The sequence below is a fragment of the Saimiri boliviensis genome, chromosome 11, assembly GCF_048565385.1.
Source record: "Saimiri boliviensis isolate mSaiBol1 chromosome 11, mSaiBol1.pri, whole genome shotgun sequence".
In the NCBI taxonomy this organism is placed as follows: Eukaryota; Metazoa; Chordata; class Mammalia; order Primates; family Cebidae; genus Saimiri; species Saimiri boliviensis.
In genome coordinates, this window is record NC_133459.1 from 11,148,819 (window position 1) to 11,169,822 (window position 21,004).

Consider the following 21,004-nt stretch of genomic DNA (forward strand, 5'->3'; position numbering starts at 1 on the left):
CTCAAAGTGGGGTTGGGGGGACAGATTGCAGGTGGAATGGGTGCTCCGTCATGGTGTAAATCCTAGGGAGCCAGCCTTCCCAGCCTTAGTCTCAGCAGCCCCTCAGGGCCCCACAGCTTCCCAGGTGACATTCTCTCCCAGCCTCTGTTCCATCCATCCGCTGCCTGGACCAGAGGCCTGAGCAGGGAAGCGCAGAGTCCCGTCACTCTGAGGAGGGCTGGGTGCGTGTTGAAGGATAAATGAAGACATGCAGAGCAGTAACAACAACCAAGATTTATAAATGCCTGGCTGGGCACGGTGGCTCACCCCTGTAATCCCAGCACTTTGGGAGGCCGAGGTGTGCAGATCATGAAGTCAGGATATTGAGACCATCCTGGCCAACATGGTGAAATCTCTACTAAAAAATACAAAAATTAGCAGGTTGTGGTGGCGGGCACCTGTAATCCCAGCTACTCAGGAGGCTGAGACGGAATTGCTTGAACCCAGCAGGCAGTGGCTGCAGTGAGCCTATATTGCACCACTGCACTCCAGCCTGGGCGACAGAGTGAGACTGTCTAAAGAAAAAAAAAATGCCTATTGTTTCATATATATATATATATATATATATATATATATAACAGGCATTTTAATATAATACATATTTATTATATATAAAATATATACAAATAATATTTAGATATATAATATATATTTTTTATATTATACACATTTACTTAAGTATATATAAAGTACAGACTGCATTATGTATATTACATATCTTTAAACGTTTGGAGTAGTCTCATGAGGTCAGTTCAGAGATTCAGACCCAGATGGTCTGGATCTAGAGTCTAAACAGGCCGGGTGCAGTGGCTCACACCTATAATCCCAGCACTTTGGGAGGCCAGAGGCAGGAAGACCACTTGAGGGTGGGAAGAGCTCTTGAGCTCAGGAGTTCAAAACCAGCCTGGGCAACATGGCGAAATCCCGTCTCTACAAAAAAATACAAAATCAGCTGGGCAGGGTGGCCCGAGCCTGGAGTCCCAGCTACTCGGAAGGCTGAGGAGGGAGGATCACTTGAGCCCAGGAGCCCGAGGCTGCAGTGAGCTATGGGTGACAGAGTGAGACCCTGTCTCTAAAAAAATTAAAAAATAAGAATTAAATATATTTAAAATAGAGTCTAAATGAGTGAATGATCTAGAATTCTCTTGGTTCGCCTAGAGCAGGTGTCAGCTTTGGGGGATGTTTTTCCAAATTAGTGCCTCACCCTCAAGGGACAAAGGAACCTGTGGGAGCTGGGAGGGCAGGTGGAGGCCGGGCAGGTGGAGATCACGGCCGGGGGTCTCCTGGCTCGCACTGGGAATGATGACGAAGTGGAGGGGATGACAGGAGGAGGCAGAGGGGTCACTCGAGTGCTGGGAGGGACGGTGGAGGTATGGGGCATGCTGGTGTGGTCGGGTGGGAGGCTCATCAGCTGGCGGAGGAGGCGTGCCCAAGGCCGCTTGCCCCGCCCCTCCCCGCCCCTCCCCGCCCCTCCCCGCCCCTCCCCACCTGGCCTCTCGCCCGCTGGGGCTCGGCTTTCGCTTTCAGTCGCCGGCTGGTGAGCGCAGCGGAGCCTGGAGAGAAGGCGCCGGGCTGCGAGGGCGCGAGGGCAGGGGGCAGCCGGACCCCCCGCACCCATGGCGCCCGCCGCCGTCTGGGCGGCTCTGGCCGTCGGACTGCAGCTCTGGGCCGCGGGACACGCCTTGCCCACCAAGGTGGGTGACTCGCGCGGCCCCTGGGGGGACAAGCCGCCCCGCATGCCCACCCGGCTGGTGCGCAGCCCTCGGGTGCCCGGGCCGCGCTCTCCCGGGGCGCCGTCACGGGCTGGGAGGTTGGGGGTCCGAGTCGCCGCTCTCCATCTGCATCAGACACGCGCCGCGCGCCTCTGGAGACCCGCCAGCGACCCCGGACCCGGCACACGTGCGCTCGGGGAGCAACCCTGGCCCCTGAAGCCCCTTCCGCGTAGTGACTGGGGTGCATCCTGGTTCCTCCGCGAGCGCAGGCCGGGGCGTTTGGCGCTGAGCAGCGGGCCCTGGGCAGACCACCGCTGGACCCGGGACCCCTCTTCCCTCACCCAGGCGACTACTGCGACAGCTCTTCCCTCCCACGCGGAGGAGAAGGGGCTGCGCCGGGGCGCTGCCCCACTGCCCACGCCGGGTACCCTCTTTAGAAGACTTCCTCCTCCTTTGGGCGACGGTTTTCCGATTTCTTAGAAATACCAGGGTCATGTGTCTCAAGAGCAGGCCCCGGGTGTGTACCAGGCCCACTGAGGGCGCAGAGGGATGGCGAGCTGCCTGCCCGCCCTCTCCGGATGCGTCCGGGTGCCACTGCAGAGTCTGTTCTCTGTGGCCTCTGGGGACAGGGGAGGCGAGGGAGGTCCGTGCTGGTAATCGAGCAAGGCAAATGAGGTCTCCCGGGGCCCCAGGAAAATGGAAACAGCAGAAACCCTAGGGCTGCCATTCAACGTGAACATCACTGCCGCAATAGCAGCGGGTCTGCAAGGGACTGTGCACTCTTTGCCTTTTTTTGACTGTCTCCTGGTCTGGTAACGTAGGATAACCCCATGTTTTGACTGTCTCCATGGTTTGGTAAAATAAGATAACCCCATTTTTCAGAGAAGGACATGGGGCTCAGAAAACTTGTGTTTTCATGGAAGGGCGTGGGAAAGCTCTTCCTCCAAAGGGGACCGACCTCTCCTGCCTTTGGCCCCTGTGCGGAAGCTGTGAGGGAGGTGGGTGTTCATCCTTCCTCAGAGCTGCCCCTAATGGACACATGGCCCCGCTGCCCCATCTGACATCTTGACCTGGGAGGAAGGTGAGAGGTGGCATTGGCTTCTGTAGTGACATAAGGTGGCTCATTGATCTGAGGCCGAAGAGTCCAGTTCTTGTGGGTGGGGGATGGGGGCTGCCAGACTAGAATTGACTCATCCACAGTGGGTGTCGGGAGTGGGTCCTGGGGAGCTGCCCCAGAGGAAGTCCCGGGTGGCCTTTGGGTCAGGAGAGTCCCCACTCTAGGCCAAGAGTGAATGGGGACGACCATGGTCCCCAGTTTGACTTTGGGGTCATGCCATAGACTCTGGCCTCAGAGGGGGTCTTCCCGCCACTGAGCTCAGGCCTGCTTGGGTGAGCTCTTGGGTCATGTGAGCCCCCTGATGGGAGAGAGCTGGCAGGCACAGGGCTCTGCAGCACACCAGGCTGCAGTCCTGGAGTAGGTGGAAGGGGTTTCCCCCCACCTTCCTTCCCCTCCTGACGAGCTCCTGCGGCAGCTCAGATTCCTTCCTCCTCCCTGCTCCCCCTACCCCACCTGGACTCTTGTCGCAGCCTTGTAGCTGGTCTCCTGGCCCTGACCCCTCTTCCCGCTGACCCTCGGCAGAGAGACCCTTTTCAAGCATGAGGCACCTCTCTGCTTGCCTGGGGAGCCTCCTGCGGCTCCCAGTGGTGGAGGCAGAAGCTCCCCTGGAGATCCCAGGCCAGAGTAAGGTACCTGAGTCCTTCCTCCCATTTGTCTGCACATGTACGCCCCGGCCCCTGTGGAACCCATGATGGTCATCGTGGCTGTCATTGTGGAAAAAGCATTGTCCGTGCCATGCCTTCTCCAAGGGACACTCCTTACCTATGTCCTTCAAGGCCTTCTGTAAATTCCACTCTCTCCGGGAAAGCTCTTCCTCTTTCTCAGCTGAATTTGATCTTTCAGCTGCCTGGGCCTTTTGCTCCCTTTGAGGACAGATTGCATTCTGCTTTTTATTCTAGTTGTGTTTCATTCCCCTCAATGGATAAAAGGTGCCTTGAGGGCCGGGTCTCCTCCTCCTTCTCATTAGCAGCATCGCAATAGCTCCTGATTTCTGAACACCCACTAAGCACCAGACGCTGTGCTTGGTACTTTGTCACAGAATTGCTCTGACACCTCCCTTGCAACAACTCCCAAGAGGTGGGTGGTGCCGTTCTTCTTTAGAGATGTGGAAACTGAGGCCCAGAGAGGTGATGGCATGTCCCAGGATCACAGAACTGGGGGGCTGGGGAGCTGGGGGTGGGATTTGAATGCAGGTCTCCTCTCACTGCCCTTCCCAGTGCCCGCATCTGCACTCCTGCTCCCAGCTGGGCCCTCACACACAGTGGGTTCTCAGGATGGATGTCAACTGAGCTGCAGAGGGAGCCCCCAGGAGACCTGAGCTGGCCGTGGATGCAGCTGACTCACTTTTGCCCCATTTAAAAGTCGTATTTGCCAGCTGGTGTGGAAAGTATCATATATTCGTTTAGTCATTTATTCATTTGACAAATAAATGCCAGTAAAGCTGGTGGTAGGTGAGCGCTTGGTGCCCTCTGATGGGGATGAGCAGGGCTTGGGCTGTCTGGGGAGGAGGATGAGGGGTCTCTGCCTGCTGGGCCTGGCCCAGCTACCCCTGGAAGTCTTGATACTGAGGTGTAGCTGTTTGCCTCCTCTTCACCCAGGGTCTGGGGCCAGTTTGGCTTAGAGGAGAGGTTGAGGGCTCCCAGGCTGGACATTGCAGAGGAGTTGGGTGATCTGTGGCTCCTGCTGGCCCTGGGGGCTCTTCCCTCCTTCCACCATATCTCTGTTTCTTTGCCCTCTGCCTCAGATCCCAGCGGGGAGCCTATGTGTTGACTGAGGGTGTGGTCTGATGGTCAGGCACCTCTTCAGAGGGCAATGGGTAGGTGGCCAGGCACCCTGAAGCGGGGCCATTCATTCATTCATTCATTCCCCCAAAGTTCGGGGACACACTTACTCTAAGCCCAGCCCAGTGCCTGGCTCTGGGGACCTCGAGATGACTCCAGCTCCAGCTCTCCAGGAGCTACACTGCCAATACGTCACAGACCTCACAGACCTGGGCTCTACCCCAATTGCCCCTGTGACCTTGGCTGAGCCAGTAAGCCTAGATTCTCATCGTTGATATGGCAAGTATTCCCTGCCTGGCCCTTGTCACAGGGCCATGGGTGTGAACGGCTGAGAACCTGCCGGGCATTCTTGTGTCAGAGGTGGCCCTGTGATCCTGGCGCCTGGCACAGTGGCTCCCTGTAGCACTGTCCCTCTCCAGGACTGGGTGGCGCTTTATGGCCCTTACCACGCAACGCTTCCTGGAGGAGTAGCCAGGACTGGTGTGTGGGGGAAGGGGAGGAGTTTTGCCGGAGCCACGGCGTGTATGTTACATCCGACTCTACACTAACTCAGTTCTTACTTTCGAGACGGAGTCCTGCTCTGTTGCTCCGGTTGGAGTGCAGTGGCAACCCCTCGGCCGACTGCGGCCTCCATCTGCCTCTCGGATTCAAATGATTCTCCTGCCTCAGCCTCCAGAGAAGCTGGGACTATGAGGCGTGCATCACCATGCCTGACTACTTTTTTTTTAATTTTATTTTTAGTAGAGATGGGGTTTCACCATGTTGCCCAGGTTGGTCTTGAATCCCTGACCTCAAGTGATCCCTGGTTCCAATCTTAGTATATGTGTTGCCGAAGCGAGCACCAAGTGATCCTCAAGTGATCCACCTCAGCCTCCCAACATGCTGGAATTACAACCATGAGCCACTGCACCTGGCCCGTTCTCACTTTTAAGCCGTGCTTTTCTGTTCCCAGTTGTGCTGCACACACACCTGCCCCAGGGCCTTTGCGCTTGCTTTCCCCGCCCCTCCGGTGCTCCTCCCACTGGTGTCCCTTGGTCTCCTTATCTCATTTCCTTCTGCTGAAATGGACCGTCCTGCCTGTAGCCCCTTCCTGCCAGGCACTCTCACTCCCCGACCTGCTATGTTTTCTTGTATAACACTCTTGACCTATTCTATTTCTTTCACTTTTATTGTGTCTTCCAACAAGAATATAAGTACCTGGAGGACAGGGACCCATGCCCTACAGTAGACCCTTGCCTAGAATAGGGTTTTTCAATCTCAGCGCCCTTGACATGTAATTCTTTGTTGTGGGACTGTCCCGTGAGCTGTAGGATGTTTAGCAGCATCCCTGGCCTCTCCTTACCGAATGGCAGTAGTGCCACCCTCCCTGGTGACAAAAATCTCCAGATATTGCTAAGTATCCTTTGGAGTCGGGGGATTGCCTCTGGTTGAGAACCACTGGCTAGGACAGTGCCTGGCCCGTAGTAAGTATTCAGAAAACATTACCTGACCTTCACCTTGATAATGTCCTGTTTCACAGATGAGGAGACAGGAGGGTTTGGAAAGTGAGTGGTGGCAGGGGTTCTGTCTGCCTCCATCTCTTAGGATATTTTTTCTGGGCTCCGCTTCCCATTGAATGGGGTCTGCTGAGGATAGGGGTCCTATCTCCCCAAATTGTTCAACCCCCGACATCCCAAGTGTGTAGTTAAGGATGGGGCCACCCACTGGCGGTGACTCAGGACCCCAGAATGCATGTGATGTGCCCAGAAGCAGGTAAGGAGGGAAGCTGGGGTTTGGGGTGCCATAGGGTGAACAGGAACGAAGGAGAGATGCTGTCGCTGCCAGTTCTGGACCCTCGTCTGGGCACGGGAAAGCAGTGCTGGTGACTCTGGGGACAGACCCAGGCCTCCGAATCAGATAAGCCTCAAGTCCTCGCTCTGCCATTCACCGACTCTGCCACCTTGGCCAGGCTTTCTGCCCCTGGGAGCCTCTGTGTTCTTATCTGTAAAATGGGAGTCATCCTAGCCTCACGTACTAGCTGCCAGGATTCAAAGTGCCTTCTGGGCTCACTGGCAGCGATTTGAGCCCTTGGTGGCTTTGCAGGTCTGACCCGGCTCTCTGGGCCATGGGGAGGTGCTCAGGCTTAGGCAGGGACCCCTGCGGAGTCAGACTCTCTGCTCTGAGCCCTGGGGCCCGGAAGCTTGGCTGGCAGCCCTGCAGTTGCCCGGAGTTCCTGTCTAAGCGCCTTTGCTGTCCGTCATCTGAGAAGGCAGCTTCTCTCCTCCCTGCCTTTTCCTGTCTACGCTTCTGCCCTGATGCCCCCTGGCTGGGCCTCCCCTACCCACCACTTGACGGCCTGGTCTCAGGACATTATATTGTGGCAAAAGCTGGGGGGTCAGGACATCACCTCCCCTCCCTTTGCCACCTTTTTTTAGACAGTAACAGGTGCTGTGTGTTTTCGGGGTGAGTGAGGGGTACATTTGGTGAAGCACAGAGAGGGTACGCAAGGCTTCAGCTTGCAAAATGGGCACGGGAAGGTCTCCAAAACCTCCTCCATCTCCAGCCCCTGTGCTGCTGAAGGTTCTGTTTACTTGTGACCCTGAGAAGGGAATGTCCTGTGGAGGCTCTTCTGACGTCATGCTGTCCCTTTCCCTGCCTCCGACCCAGCAGGGCTCCGAGGAAGGAGCGCTGACCTGGGTGTTGGGAGATCAGAGTTCCCATCTGAGCACTGTCGCTGGCTCGCTGTGCTACCTTGCTTGGGTTACTTACCCACTCTGGGCCTAAGCATCCCTGTCTATGAAACCCAGCAGCACTGGTTCCAGTGCTTTTCTAGAATACTGGGGAAGTGTCAGTTTTGACTGTGCTTGACCAAGGCCACAGAGTGAGTGGGGAATCTAAAAGTCCCCGGGAAGGAGAACCCAGGACTCCTCACTGTCAGTATCCTGGTTCTCTAGCTTCTCTCCTTGCTGACCTCAATCTCGCTTGCTTTGCGTGGAATGACTTTCTGACTCAGGCCTCAGGGCATCAGGAATTCACACTGCCTTTCAGCCTTCGTCAAGGACATGGTGGAGCTCCTTAGGCAGAACTGGGGTTTGTGGATGTCCTGCCTCTCTGCCCCTTGGTACCTAGGTGGTGGCTCCTTTTCAAGTTCAGGAGATCGATCCTTTCCTCTTCCCCACACTGTGGGAAAGTCCTCACTGTGGTCAGGTGCTGCAGGGCCTGCTGTCAGGGAACCCACAGACAGGTTCGAGGAAGCCTTGGGCAGGGAGGGCGTTTTCCTGAAAGAAGCCCTCTGTCGCTGTAACGGGCTCAGGCTGCTGTGCCCTGGTTCTGAGTCCTGCCCCTCCCCGGCCTAGGGCTTTGGGCCTTGATTCCTTCTGCCAAGCAGCTGACTGCAGGACTGGGGCTCTGACGCTCAGGGCCCACCTCTCCGGGACTTATTTCCACTGTGGCACGCAGTTAGTGATGTCACAGGTGGCAATGATGTCACTGTGGTTTGAGGTACTTGGCTGTGAGCCCTGGAGGTGGAAGTGTCTGTTTTCTGATGGGCGTCTGGAAGAGAATTTACTTCTGCCCCAAGCGTGAGCCCCAAGTGTGCAGGGGGAGAGCAGGAGGAGGGCGGGGGGAGGACAGGAGGAGGGCGGGGGGAGGGCAGGAGGAGGGCAGGGGGAGGGCGGGGGGAGGGCGGGGGGAGGGCGGGGGAGAGTTGGCAGTGCATCCCCAGGCTCCAGCCCTGCCCTTGTATCTATCAGCCTTTCTTTCCTGTGGGCTGTGACAAGCCACCCTGTGTCTCTGAGACTCCATTTCTTCTTCCTCTTCCTCCTCTTCTTCTTCTCTTTCCCTCCTCCTTCTTCTCCTCCTCCTCTTCGTCCTCCTTCTTCTTTTCTCCTCTTTCTTTTTTCCTCCTCCTCTTTCTGCTCCTCCTCCTCCCCCTCCCTCCTCCTCCTTCTTCCTCCTCCTCCTCCCTCCTCCTCCCTCCTCCTCCCCCACTTTCTCCTCCTCCTCCGTATTCCTCCTCCTCCCCCTCCCTCCTCCTCCTCCTTCTTCCTCCTCCCCTACCTCCTCCTCCTCCTCCCCTACCTTCTCCTCCTCCTGCCTCCTCCTCCTCCCTCCTCCTCCTCCTCCTCTCCTCTTCCTCCTCCCTCCTCCTCCTCCTCCCTCCTCTTCCTCCTCCTCCTCCTCCTCCCTCCTCCTCCTCCTCCCTCCTCTTCCTTCTCCCTCCTCCTCCTCCCTCCTCCTCCTCCTCCCTCCTCTTCCTCCTCCCTCCTCCTCCTCCTCCCTCCTCCTCCTCCTCCCTCCTCTTCCTCCTCCCTCCTCCTCCTCCTCCCTCCTCTTCCTCCTCCCTCCTCCTCCTCCCTCCTCCTCCTCCTCCCTCCTCTTCCTCCTCCCTCCTCCTCCTCCTCCCTCCTCTTCCTCCTCCTCCCTCCTCTTCCTCCTCCCTCCTCTTCCTCCTCCCTCCTCCCTCCTCCTCCTCCCTCCTCTTCCTCCTCCTCCTCCCTCCTCTTCCTCCTCCTCCCTCCTCTTCCTCCTCCCTCCTCCTCCCTCCTCTTCCTCCTCCCTCTTCCTCCCTCCTCTTCCTCCTCCCTCCTCCTCTTCCCTCCTCCTCCTCCCTCCTCCTCCTCCCTCCTCCTCCTCCTCCCTCCTCCTCCTCCTCCTCCTCCTTCTTCTTTCTTCTTTTTTTTGATGGAGTCTGGCTCTGTTGTCCAGGCTGGAGTTAGTGGCACAATCCCAGCTCACTGCAACCTCTGCCTCCCAGGTTCAAGCTATTCTCTAGCCTCAGCCTCCCGAGTAACCGGGATTACATGCATGCACCACCACACCCGGCTACTTTTTGTATTTTTAGTAGAGATGGGGTTTCACCATGTTGGCCAGGCTGGTCTTATACTCCTGACCTCAAGTGATCTGACCTCAAAAAGTTGTGGAATTACAGGCGTGAGCCACTGTGCTCGGACTCCATTTCTTCTTTACAGAAGAAGGAATGTCTTCTTGTTGGCCATCGTCACCCTGGAGGTTCATGATTGCTAGATTATTGATTCTGTTTCGGATTCAGGAGACCTGTTAGCCGGCTAGTTCACAGCAAATGTCGGGTGTTGGGAGGGGAGGCTGCAGAGCCCCTTCTCAGCCCCCATCTGTCTGTGGCGGATGCTACTGGCCATGTTCTGCTGGGAAAACAGCCCGTGTCGCCTGATACGAGGGCTGCAGGGTGAATCTCTTTCAGGCGCACTGGCTCCTTGAGAGGCCTTGCAGATCTCTGCTCTGTGGGTCCCTTGGGAGCTGGGGCTCGGGTGTGACCCCGACACTCTGACGGGAGGTAGCGCAGAGGTCCCCAGGGGATTGTTTGCTTTCCTTTGCTGTCTGAACAGCAGCCTGCCCTCTGCTTCAGTGTGAGCCTGGCCCTGCACTAGTGAGGCTGATGTGGCCACAGGTTCCGAGCATCAGTGCGGGGGCGGGGAGAGCAGAGCGGGAGGGGATTTGCAGGCAGGCAGGCTGTGGATAGGGAGGAGGGAGGAGGGAGGAGGGAGGAGGGAGGAGGGAGGAGGGAGGAGGGAGGAGGGAGGAGGGAGGAGGGAGGACATCTTCCAAGCTGTCAGTGGGAGGACTTTGAGAATGTCTTAGGAACAAGGCCAGAGGCTGTGGGAGTGGACGGGGCCCGGGGCTGGGAGTCAGGGGTCCAAGGCCTCGTCCTGCCTCGGCCTCTGCTTCCGGGAGATTTTGGCCTTCTCCTCTATGAACCTTGGAAGCCTCAGCTGTCACTTGAGATGAGCAAGGACCTCCCTGGCCCCAGCAGGAGTAAGTGGCTTTAGGCAGGGAGTAGAGTGCAGATGGCATGACCGTGTCACCCGGCTCGGAAGGCGCAGGTGTGGCCCAGCTGTGGACTTGATTGCGATCCTCTGGGGAAGGGCTCTGGCCCTTTGCTGTAGTTAGCAGGACTCCCACCTGTGCCCTGGATGCCCCTGCTGGTCCTGCCTCCCGCTGACGCAGCCCCGGTTTCTGACTGCAACTCCCAGAGGCCCCAGGCTCCTGTGGTCCCACCAGCAGCTCCTGCTCTCCTGTCCTGAGCCTCACAAGCCCCTAATCCTGTTCCGTCCTGTCCTGCCCTCCGGCTCCCTCAGCCCCTGTCCGGTATCCCATTCTCCCTAGACATCACCCCTCCCACCCCACAGCTCAACTTCCTTCCTGACCTGGCTTGGTCCTTTGGTCACTGCCCTGGTCATTTCTTGTCGCCTTCCTGATTCTGCCCTCCTCCAGGCCCACACAGGGAACCTTCTAACTGCTGAGCCCTGAAGGGCAGGTGGGTTTAGGATGAGCAGCTCCAGCTGGGAGAATAGTGTGGGGAGGGAGGTGTGGCCGGGCACAGTGGCTCACACCTGTAATCCCAGTACTTTGGGAGGCCAAGGTGAGCCGATTACTTGAGGTTAGGAGTTTGAAACCAGCCTGGCCAACATGGTGGAACCCCGTCTCTACTAAAGAAAAAAAATAGCCAGGTATGGTGGTATGCACCTGTAGTCCCAGTTAGTTGGGAGGCTGAGGCACGAGAATTGCTTGAACCCAGGAGGCGGAGGTTGCAGTGAGGCAAGATTGCACCACTGCATTCCAGTCTGGGTGACAGAACGAGATGCTGTCTCAAAAAAAAAAAAAGAAAGAAAGAAAGAGAGAAAGAAAGAGAGGACAATGTTAGACTGTCCTGTCCCAGCCAGAACCCAAGGTTATTTGGGGCCAGTGATAGCAGCACATGAGGCTGTAAGTTTAGGGCCAGTTTATGGAGGTAGTAATAACAATTACATTGAGAAAACCGTAGCAACTATAATTTGGGAGGAATTTTCTAAACACTTTACGTGTGTTATTGAATCTCCCCATTGGCCCCAGGAGGTATGTGCCTTTATTAATCCATTCTACAGATGAAAAGACTGAGGTCTATGAACTCCTTTATTTAAAAACAACTGTCCTCAAGGCTGCCTGCTGAGGGGGAAAGGAGTGTGGATTCAAGCCAGCATCTTTATTCCAGAGTCCGTGCTCTCAGCCCCCACACACCCCTCCTATCAGGAGCTGAGGCAGTGGGGAGCCATTATAATTTTTGAGCAAGAGAATGACAGGGCAGAGATCACCGTGGCCTCGGTGTGAAGCACAGATGAGATGGAGAGACTGGAGGCAGGGAGGCCCATGAGGAGGCTGTCGCCGTGGTTCAGGTGACAGCTCTGGGTTGGTAAAGAAGCAGAGAGTAGGAAGGAAAGAGCGAGAGGCTGGAGGGAGGAGGAGGCAGCCTTTGGACTGGACCACGGATGTAGGGTGGGGACACAGGAGGAGAGAAGGACACTTTCTCCATGACTTTTTGCAACATGAGGCCCCTCTGGCTCTAGCTCTGCCCAGCCTGAGCCCAATGGACCAATTCTGTTTTTTTTTTTTTCTTTTTTTCTTTTGAGATGGGGACTCGCTCTGTTGCCCAGGCTGAAGTGCAGTGGCGTGATCTCAGCTCCTTGCAACCTCCGCCTCCTGGGTTCAAGTGATTCTCCCACCTCAGCCTCCCAAGAAGCTGGAACTACAGTCGTGTGCCACCACACCTGGCTAATTTTTTGTATTGTTTTAAGTAGAGATGGTGTTTCGCCATGTTAGCCAGGCCGATCTTGAACTCCTGAGCTCAGGTGATCCACCCGCATCAGCCTCCCAAGGTGCTGGGATTACAGGCATGAGCCACTGCGCCCGGCCCCAGTGGACTGATTCTGGTCAGTGTCAGCCCTAGGAGTCCCTGGAGCTTTGGCGGTCAGTCACAGGGCCAGCCCGGTCCTGGTCACTGCTGGCTGGTTACCCCAGCTGGGTTGGGCAGCAGACTGGGCAGGGCTGGTTGCTCATCTCAGGTGTGAAATGGGTTACACCTGAGATGTAGATGGAGGCAAACACCACCCTCCGATGAGGTGGTGGAGATCTGAACACTGGCACTCAGTCTGCCATTCTGAGGACGCCACCCCCTCTGTTTGTAAGTCAATTTCCTGCTCAGTTCTCATGCTAGCTGCAGCTCATTTCAACTAACTGGAAATGAAAACTGCTTGTGTTGAGCAATTTGGCGTCTATGAGATGGCAGCTGTGGGCCGTGTGCTGGCTGTTGTGTACAGGGCAATGAGTAGCAGAAACATGGGTGACACTGAGCTCTTACCACTGCCAGCCACGGTCACGGCACCAAGCACGCCACACATGCTGACTTCATGAATCATAAAGCCCTGTTAAGGGGGCACTGTTTCTGTCCCCATCTTATAGATGACAAAGCGGAGGTGGGGGAATGGCTCAACTGTGATCAAAGCCCACGTGTCTGGCTCAGCACTCGTATGAGGGTGTCAACGTTGGGGGAGGCACAGGGGAACCAATAATTAACCAAAAACTGGTTGGGTCTGGGCAGAATAGAGATGCCAGACCCCAAAACTGGTTGGGTCTGAGTAGAATAGAGATGTACCCGGGTTGTCATGGGAGCCCCCAGGAGGGAACTCTGATTCCCCTGAAACGGTGGCAGAGGGAACTCTTGAAAGAAGCTGAGAAATCAGCCCTGCCAGGTGGTGGTGTCAGTCAGGACGTTTAGGCAGAGGCAGCAGCAGGAGCACAGATGTGGAGAAGGGGGCGGAGGAGCCACGTGCCGCTCTGTGTTGTGGCTTCCACAGGCCAGGTGATGAATACAGGTGGGAGATGCTGGCGGGGGCTAAGGAGGTTGTGCAGGTGGTGGCAGCTGCTGGAAGCTTTTAAGGAGGGCCAGGCTTGATAGTAGGAAGGTGGCTTAGGTCCATCTGAAAGGGACACACAGCTGGGGACCAAGACTAAGGAGCCTGTGACTGACAGGTGGTGCTGAGGACGGTGAGGAGGAGGAGTTGTGGGAGATGGAGCAGGCGACATCAATAGGCCTCTGGGTTGGTTCCAGTGGGACAGGTTGGGGCGTCTCTCTCACTAGATTCAGGGTTCCTTGCAGGCAGGAACCATGCCTGGGCGTCTTTGTACGCTGGCATTTAGCACAAAGCCCAGCTTCAAGAACCGGATACCAAACCGGTCTTCCTGTCTGCCCCCAGCTCACTTCTAAAGCGACATCACAGGCAGAGAGCCGGGAGTGGGATGTGTCACCCCTGGGCTGCCCGCCTGTGATGTGGTCGGTCCTTCTGAACGCGGATGCCGTTCCCCTCCGTGACGGCAGGCGGGCCTCTGCTGACAGGCTCTTGCGTTGCTGTGACGATCGGACCTGATGTGGCTGCACCCTGCAGTCCACAGGGCTCCTGTGAACCCCCAAGGTTGAGACCCAAACGCCTCTGCTGCCTCCCACCACATTTTAGGGGCCCCGTGACCCGCCATGCAAATGCTGTGGTTTCCGTATTGCTTGAAGACGGTTTCCGCTGTGTGGGGGTCCCTGGGTCCTTGGGCAGACACCTCTGCCCCTCCCCACAGCTTTGGCACCTGCCCTAAGACCCTGGAGACCCTTTTGCCTGGGATAATCACTGAGCCACCCGCCCCTGCTCACAGCATGTTCTTAGAAGAGTCACTCCCCTCTCTGGGCTCCTTGTCTGTAAAATGAGGGAAGAGAGGGCACAGCGCGCAGGGAGCATGGAACCTGACTGATCGGGTCAGCCTGACTATTCCAGCGGGGTCCTGTCTTTCTGGAGCTTGGCCCTTGGCAGGTCTCACTTTCTTTCTTTTTTATTTTTATTTTTTTAGATGGAGTCTAGTTCTGTTGCCCGGGCTGGAGTGCAGTGGTGTGATCTCAGCTCACTGCAACCTCCACCTCCTGGGTTCAAGCAATTCTCCTGCCTCAGCCTCCTGAGTAGCTGGGATTACAGGTGGGCACCACCATGCCCAGCTAATTTTTTGTATTTTTAGTAGAGATGAGGTTTTACCACGTTGGCCAAGCTGGTCTCGAACTCCTCACCTTATGATCTGCCCTCCTTGTCTTCCCAAAGTGCTGGGATTACAGGCATGAGCCACCACGCCCGGCCAAAGGCTGACTTCCTTCCAGGGCTTCACAGCCACGTCGTCCTCTGGCCCGGCTGCTCACAGACCCTGGCCCCCCACCTGCAACTAGACTCTTCGCTTTGGGGTCACATCACCCTTCCAGTGTTCCTCTGAGCAAAGTCCCTTTGAGCCAGCCCCAGGTCCCTGTGAAGGAGGGTCCCCTCTGGCCTGCCGCTCTCTCCGCCTTCCTCTGCCCCACCAAAGCCTCCTTCCTGCCCTCGCAGCGGGGGCCTGCCTTGGTCTCTGGATGAAGTAAGGCTTCCTGAGGAACAGGCCAGGAAGGGGGTGAACTCCCAGCCCCAAGAGTCACAGGTCAGCTTCCCCACACTTGCCCTTGAGGCAGAACGGAGGCCCCCCTCCTCTTGGTAAGGCCATCTAGTACCCACTAAAGCCGGACAGTTCGCTGCCCTGGGGTGTGTTCTCGCCTTGCCAGTGCTTGGCTAAGAGCAAGGCCGGAAGAGCCCAGTTCTTAAGTTCTGTAATGTGGGTCTCTGACCAGGACCAGCGCATGCCCCTTGCAGCACCCCCATGGAGCCCCTAGGAATCTGGGGGAAGATGACGAACCCAAGTGAAGACTTCCCCGCCTCTGCTCCTCACAAGAACCCTTGGAGGAGTCAGGGCAAGGAGTATGACTCCCATTTTACAGGTGACGATGCTGAGGCTCAGAGAAAGTCCGTGACACCCCCAAATCCCCCGGACCCGCTACCCTGACCTCCTGGCGGTGCACTGAGCATGCCAGGCACCTCTCCATATGCACATAGACCCTCGACCCTAAGTAAGCGTGTCTGCAAGGCTGAGTGTCCGGCACACCCAGGAAAGGGGACAGTTCTGGCTCTTTCCTCCCAGAGGTCACGTGCTCAGGCTGCCTGCCCTGGGAGAAAGAGGATGAGGAGCCGAAGCTGAGCGTGGAAGCCCTGCCATCCACCCTCCGCTCTCCCCAGAGACCCAGGGCCAGCCCAGGTCTGTCCCGCATCCCAGCCCCCACCTCCCAGCTCGTGCTGTTTCTCCACCTCTCACGTGGGTGGGCCACACACCACACAGCACCCCTGAGGTCTCATGAGGGACTGAGCCTTTGACACCCATCCTGAAGAACCCAGACCCAGTCCTTTTGCTTACAGCATCAACCAGGCCCACATTGTCATTTTACCGGCAGAGAAACTGAGGCACAGAGAAGCTGGTTACTGCCCACAGCAGAGGGGACACCTGAGTGTAGACACGGAGGACTTTTGCGGTAGGGGCGGGCCTGGGGGTTGAAACCCAGTCTTCCTGGCCAGGGAGGAAACGCAGGGCTTGAGGTGAGGAGGCCTCTTTGAGGTTCGGTTTCTTCATCTGTAACTTGGGAATAACAGTAGAACTGACCTTGAGGGGGCCATGGGAGGATTCAGAGAGGCTGTGATGCTGGGCAGCTCTTCACGATGCCTGGTGTGAAGCAGGCTCCTGTGAGATGCTGCTGCCCCTGCTGCTGCTGCTTTTTATTTTGAGACAGAGTCTTGCACTGTCACCCGGGCTGGAGGGCAGTGGTACAATCTCGGCTCACTGCCACCTCCGTCTCCCAGGTTCAAGCAATTCTCCTTGTCTCAGCCTCCCAAGTAGCTGGGATTACAGGCACCTGCCACCACACCTGGCTAATTTTTTAAAAAATTATTTTTAATAGAGACGGGGTTTCACCATGTTAGCCAGGCTGGTCTCGAACTCCTGACCTTGTGATCTGCCCGCCTCGGCCTCCCAAAGTGCCGGGATCACAGGCGTGAGCCACCGTACCTATCCCTCTGCTGCTGCTTTCATCCTTACTCTCACTGACCCACTCTGGCCCCGGTGCCCTGACCTCCTGGCTGTACGTGCACTGAGTGTGCCAAGCCCATCTCCCTGTCACCCTGGCCCCACACCTCACGTCACCCTTTTCCTTAGCTCTTACCACCACCTTGAATTCTCTACTGAATGTGCATGTGTCTCCCCAGCTAAGACGGTAGCTTTCCCCGGGCAGGGATTTGATTTGTTCAATGCTGCTGTTTACCGAGCACCTACACCACTAGGTGCTCAGAATGTTGGTTGAATGAATGAATAAATGAATGAATGAATCACTGCTTTCACCTTTGCCCCTGACTTTCTCCGTGGACCCTGAACAAGCGACTCGATCTCCCTGAGCTGTGAAATGGGCTCATGCACACCTGCTTTTTAGGGTGGAAGTGGGATTTTATACGGTGCCTGCAATCTGGCCTGGGACATAGTAGGTGCTTAACAATTATCCTGTTATTTTTCTTCCTCCCCGGAGGACCAAAGCCAAGACCTGGAGGAGCAATAGGGTGGGCTTCTAACCCCTGGGTGACAGTGACAGCTCCCATCTGGGATGGAGGCTGCATGGTGGGAGGAGCTGCTGAGGTTGGGCCTGTTTGGCTCCTCGGCCTTTGGAGTCCTGGGTCTGTGTCGAGCGGAAGGGAAGCTCTCTGGGCCCCAAGAGAAGGGAGGCAGGACTGGGGGTGGCAGGGATTGTAGGATTGCAGCTCTTCTGGGATGGCCTAGGGCACACTGCTTTGCCTCTCTGAGCACCTGTGAATGAATGTCAGTGAGAAGAGCAGACAGCAGGTCTAACACGCACAGTTGCCCCTGGGAGACAGCAGGCGCTCGGTACCCATGAGCCACCCCTAACTGCAGGCGCTACCTGTCTTAGAGGAGGGAACCCAGCCTGGAGGAGGGGAAACGGGAGCTGGGACTCAGATGCAAGGCGGCTTAGAGCCTGTGGGTGGGCCCTGATGGGCTTCTTATCCACACTCCTCTATCTGCTTGCCGCCATCCTGGCCCTGGAATGGCCCAAAGTCTCTGGGAGACCAGGGGAGGTGGCTTGGCCTCTTTCCAGCTCCGTTATTTCATCTGTGAAATTGGCACAATCAGACCTGCCGTCTATCTCTCTCTATTTTCTACTGTCTATTTATCTATCTGTCTATCATCTCTCATCTCTATCATCTGCTTTCTATCATCTATCATCTCTCTGTCTGTCTGGCTGGCTATCTGTTTATCCTGTCTGTCTGTCTGTCTGTCTGTCTGTCTGTCTGTCTGTCTGTCTACCTATTTATCCAACCTATCCTCTCCAATCTCCTCACCACTGGCTCTCAGATTCCCTGCCTGTTAAATAATGGTCAGTTAACCCTCATCAGTGGTTTTCAGTTTTTCACTTGGGGCCCCCATATTTTAGAAGGTTGTGGTTTGCTAGACAAGCTGTCTGAATTAAGTACTATCCAACGATTTCCTCATTTTGACATGTCAAAGATCCCCCATGGGGGTGGGTGGGGTGTGAATTGGAGCCTCCCCAACCCAAAGTGAAAGAACTGGAAGCTTCCGTAGCCCCTCATTTCCTAGAGAATGCTTGCCCTGTTTTGGGGACCTCCTGGGCCCCCCCCACCCCGTGCTGACCGGAGGCAGACTGGCTCCCAGGGCTGTGGTTTGGGCCCAGCCCCCTGCTCCTGGGGACTGCTGCTGTGGAGGGAGTGACCTTCTGTTCTGCTTTGCCAAGGGGCTTTCTGTTCCTCATTGTTTAGCGGTGACAGGGCTGTGGGGTTGTTTTTTTTTTATTGTCCAAGAGGATAAACAGGCCTCAGATTGCTCAAGGGAGCTGACCCCCTCTGCCGGCTACAGGGGCTGGAGCCACACAGAGCCAGGAGGAAGTCTAGGGAGGGCCAGTCACAGCCAGGCTTCAGACAAGAGAGGAAGCTGGAGGGGAGGAGGTGGGAGGCCTGTGGGCCACGGGAGTCCAGCTGCCTGCCTTAGCGGCCGGGAGCCCTTGGCCACTGTTGCTCTTGAGAGCCCAAACTTGGCCACGGTGGGGCTGTTTCCCATCAGGCCTTGGGATCCTGACCGGAAACCCTTCTCCAGACAGGGTGAGATTTCTTGCTGCCACCTGGAGCCGGCCTGGCCCTGTGGTTCTCAGGCCCTGGAGGAGTGAGGGGTTCCCCTGGTTGCCCCAAGGGCACTCGTGGGGATGAAGCCCGTGGGCTACAGGATTCCCACAAGACCTGTGCTGGCCACTCTGAGGGGTGGGGGGCTGCCAGGGAAGAGGTACACCCGCTCCCTGCCGGGGAGATGCGATCTGAGGGAGGAGGCAGCTACGTCTGGGAGGCCGTGCAATCAGAGGGGGTAGGCACAGCCCTTGGTCTTGGGGAACCGCCCAGCAGCAGGGAAGGCAGTTTGGGGGTTTGCTGAGGGCCAGGCAGCCCCTCTGCCGTTAATATTCAATGGAATGACTTGTGCAGAGGGAGCTTCGGAAGCTGCCGTGACTCTGGGTTAGGGGCTCCCGCAGCCGTCTGATGCCGGGTCTCGGCCGTGAGCCCCTCTGCCACCCCCCACCCCGTCACCTTGCTCAATCCGGGAGCCGAGATCCTGAGTGTGTTCCGCAAAGGGGCATGAGAATCAACGTGATTTCCTTCTCCTTTTTCTTTTGTCACTGGTACAGCTTAGGGCCCACCCGTGAGATTCTGCACTTGTTTTGCGGGGGTGGGGGTTGACGTTCATGACGGGTGCCCCCGCGTGCTTTGGACATAAGCAGTGAGCGCCCCCACACTGTGGAAAACCCTGAGAAGGCTTCTCCTTTTTTTTAGGGTGCCTGGGAGTCTACTCCAGTGGCAAACAGGGCGTGGGGGGAGGAGTACTGGGGCCGAGTGGTCATGGGAGCACCGTGCCCAGGCGAACTGAAGCTTCAGACGGGCGTTGAAGTGACTTCTTCAGACCCTGTGATGCAGCATGCTTCCCACTGCCCGTGCCCAGACCTCGCAGGAGCCGATGGACGTGGGGTGGGCATGGGGTGGGTGTGGAGTGGGCGTGGGGCGGGCCTCCGGGGCAGGTCAAGGTGGAAGGTGCGTCTGTGTTTGAGCTTTGTGGCCCTGGTGCTGGAGTTAGATCCCTCCAGGAAAGGACATTGTAACTCAGCCCACAGTTGAGACTAGCGGCTCCTGAGCACCGACGCCCTGCGAGGCTGTGGGGAACAGCAAAGGGTAAGCCCCAGCCTGCAGCGTCAGGGAGGCTTCCGATCTGGCGGGGGGCCCAGGTGGGCAACCCCATGGCAGTGCTGTCAGCCGAGAGCCGTGAGGGAGCAAGGCGGGGGCTCTGGGCCCGGTGACTCGTTCAGGGTGGGGTGCGGGCTGGGAGCCTTCGGGAGGGAGGCTGCTGCCTGAGCAGGGTTCCTAAGGCACATGGAATTTGTCACAGGAAGCACCAGGCCATTTCAGGGGCAGAAGTCAGCTGGGGCAAAGGCCTGGGAGCCAGAAGAGCGGCAGATTGCTCTGCGGCCGGAAGCCCCAGCTCCCGTGGGTCATTCCCACTGAGGGCTTCCAGCTGTGAGCGCCAAGGCACATGCAGCCAGGGCAGGCTGGTTCTGCCTGCCGGGCAGAGGGGCAGACGGCTGGGTTTCCCGGCCTGCTTGTCATTCGCTATAGGAGCAGCCAAGGGCTCAGCAGCCCCAGACCCCAGGCAGTCCTGCAGTGCTGTGAGGAACGGGAGGAGGAGGCACGCTCAGCCCGCCTGCCACCTTGCCTGGTGGAAATTTGGCCAGGTCTGCACTGGCCCAGCGGTGTTGGGTGTCGTGGCTGGTGTCTGCTCGGACTGGCTTGTTGACAGCTCAGCTGTCCAGAGTGAAAGGTCTGGTTTGTTAAATACTTTCAGTATTGTCTCTGCTCCTGTATGTTAGGTACTGGAGTCCAGAGAGGTTAAGGCACTTGCCTAAGGCCAGAGAGCCATTAAGTGGTGGAGTGAGGATTTGAAACCAGTTCTTTCTAACTCCCTCTATCCTAATCATCACTTGTTCACTAAAGGTTATGGATCTCAATCTTTTTTCCTTTTGTTTTGAGATGGAGTCTCGCTCTGTCACCCAGGCTGGAGTGCGGTGGTGCAATCTCGGCTCACTGCAAACTCTGCCTCCCAGGCTCAAGTGATTCTCCTGCTTCAGCCTCCCGAGTAGCTGGGATTACATACACACCACCGCACCCAGCTAATTTTTGTAACTTTAGTAGAGACAAGATTTCACCATGTTGGCCAGGATGGTCTCGATCTCTTGACCTTGTGATCCAACCTCCTAGGCCTCCCAAAGTGCTGGGATTACAGGCGTGAGCCACCGCGCCAGCCTGATCTCAATCTTGTACTGGCCACGTGCTTGCAGCTGGCAATACAGTGGGGGGTGTGCTGGCCCTGGCTCTGACCTCCTAGAACTGCCCTTGGGTTATTTCCAGGTGATGCATCTGTGGGGGGCCCTGAAGGACTTGGGGTGTGTGTACCCCTCTTTGCTTGTGCAGATGTGTGCACTTCCATGTTTGCCTGCACGTCAGTGTCTCAGATCTGGGCTTGCTCTCAGCCTGGCAGAGGTGGCTAATTAATGCTTGTCCCTGAAAGCCTGGACTGTCAACCCCAATCTCTCAGGA

General features: G+C 56.9%; 1 protein-coding gene across 5 annotated transcripts in view; it reads left to right on the forward strand.

Moving 5' to 3' along the window:
• Positions 1 to 1,524: 1,524 nt before the first annotated feature.
• TNFRSF1B (TNF receptor superfamily member 1B) overlaps positions 1,525 to 21,004 on the forward strand; it is a 45,110-nt gene continuing 25,630 nt past the window's right edge. For 3 of the 5 annotated variants that reach the window (XM_074380075.1, XM_074380071.1, XM_074380072.1), the window contains exon 1: positions 18,500 to 19,384. In XM_074380075.1, the coding sequence (XP_074236176.1) occupies positions 19,259 to 19,384 (126 nt within the window). In that variant the 5' untranslated portion in view covers positions 18,500 to 19,258. Of the gene's footprint in view, positions 1,734 to 18,499; positions 19,385 to 21,004 lie in introns of those variants that run through there. The other 2 variants (XM_074380073.1, XM_003936014.4) reach the window with 1 other exon arrangement.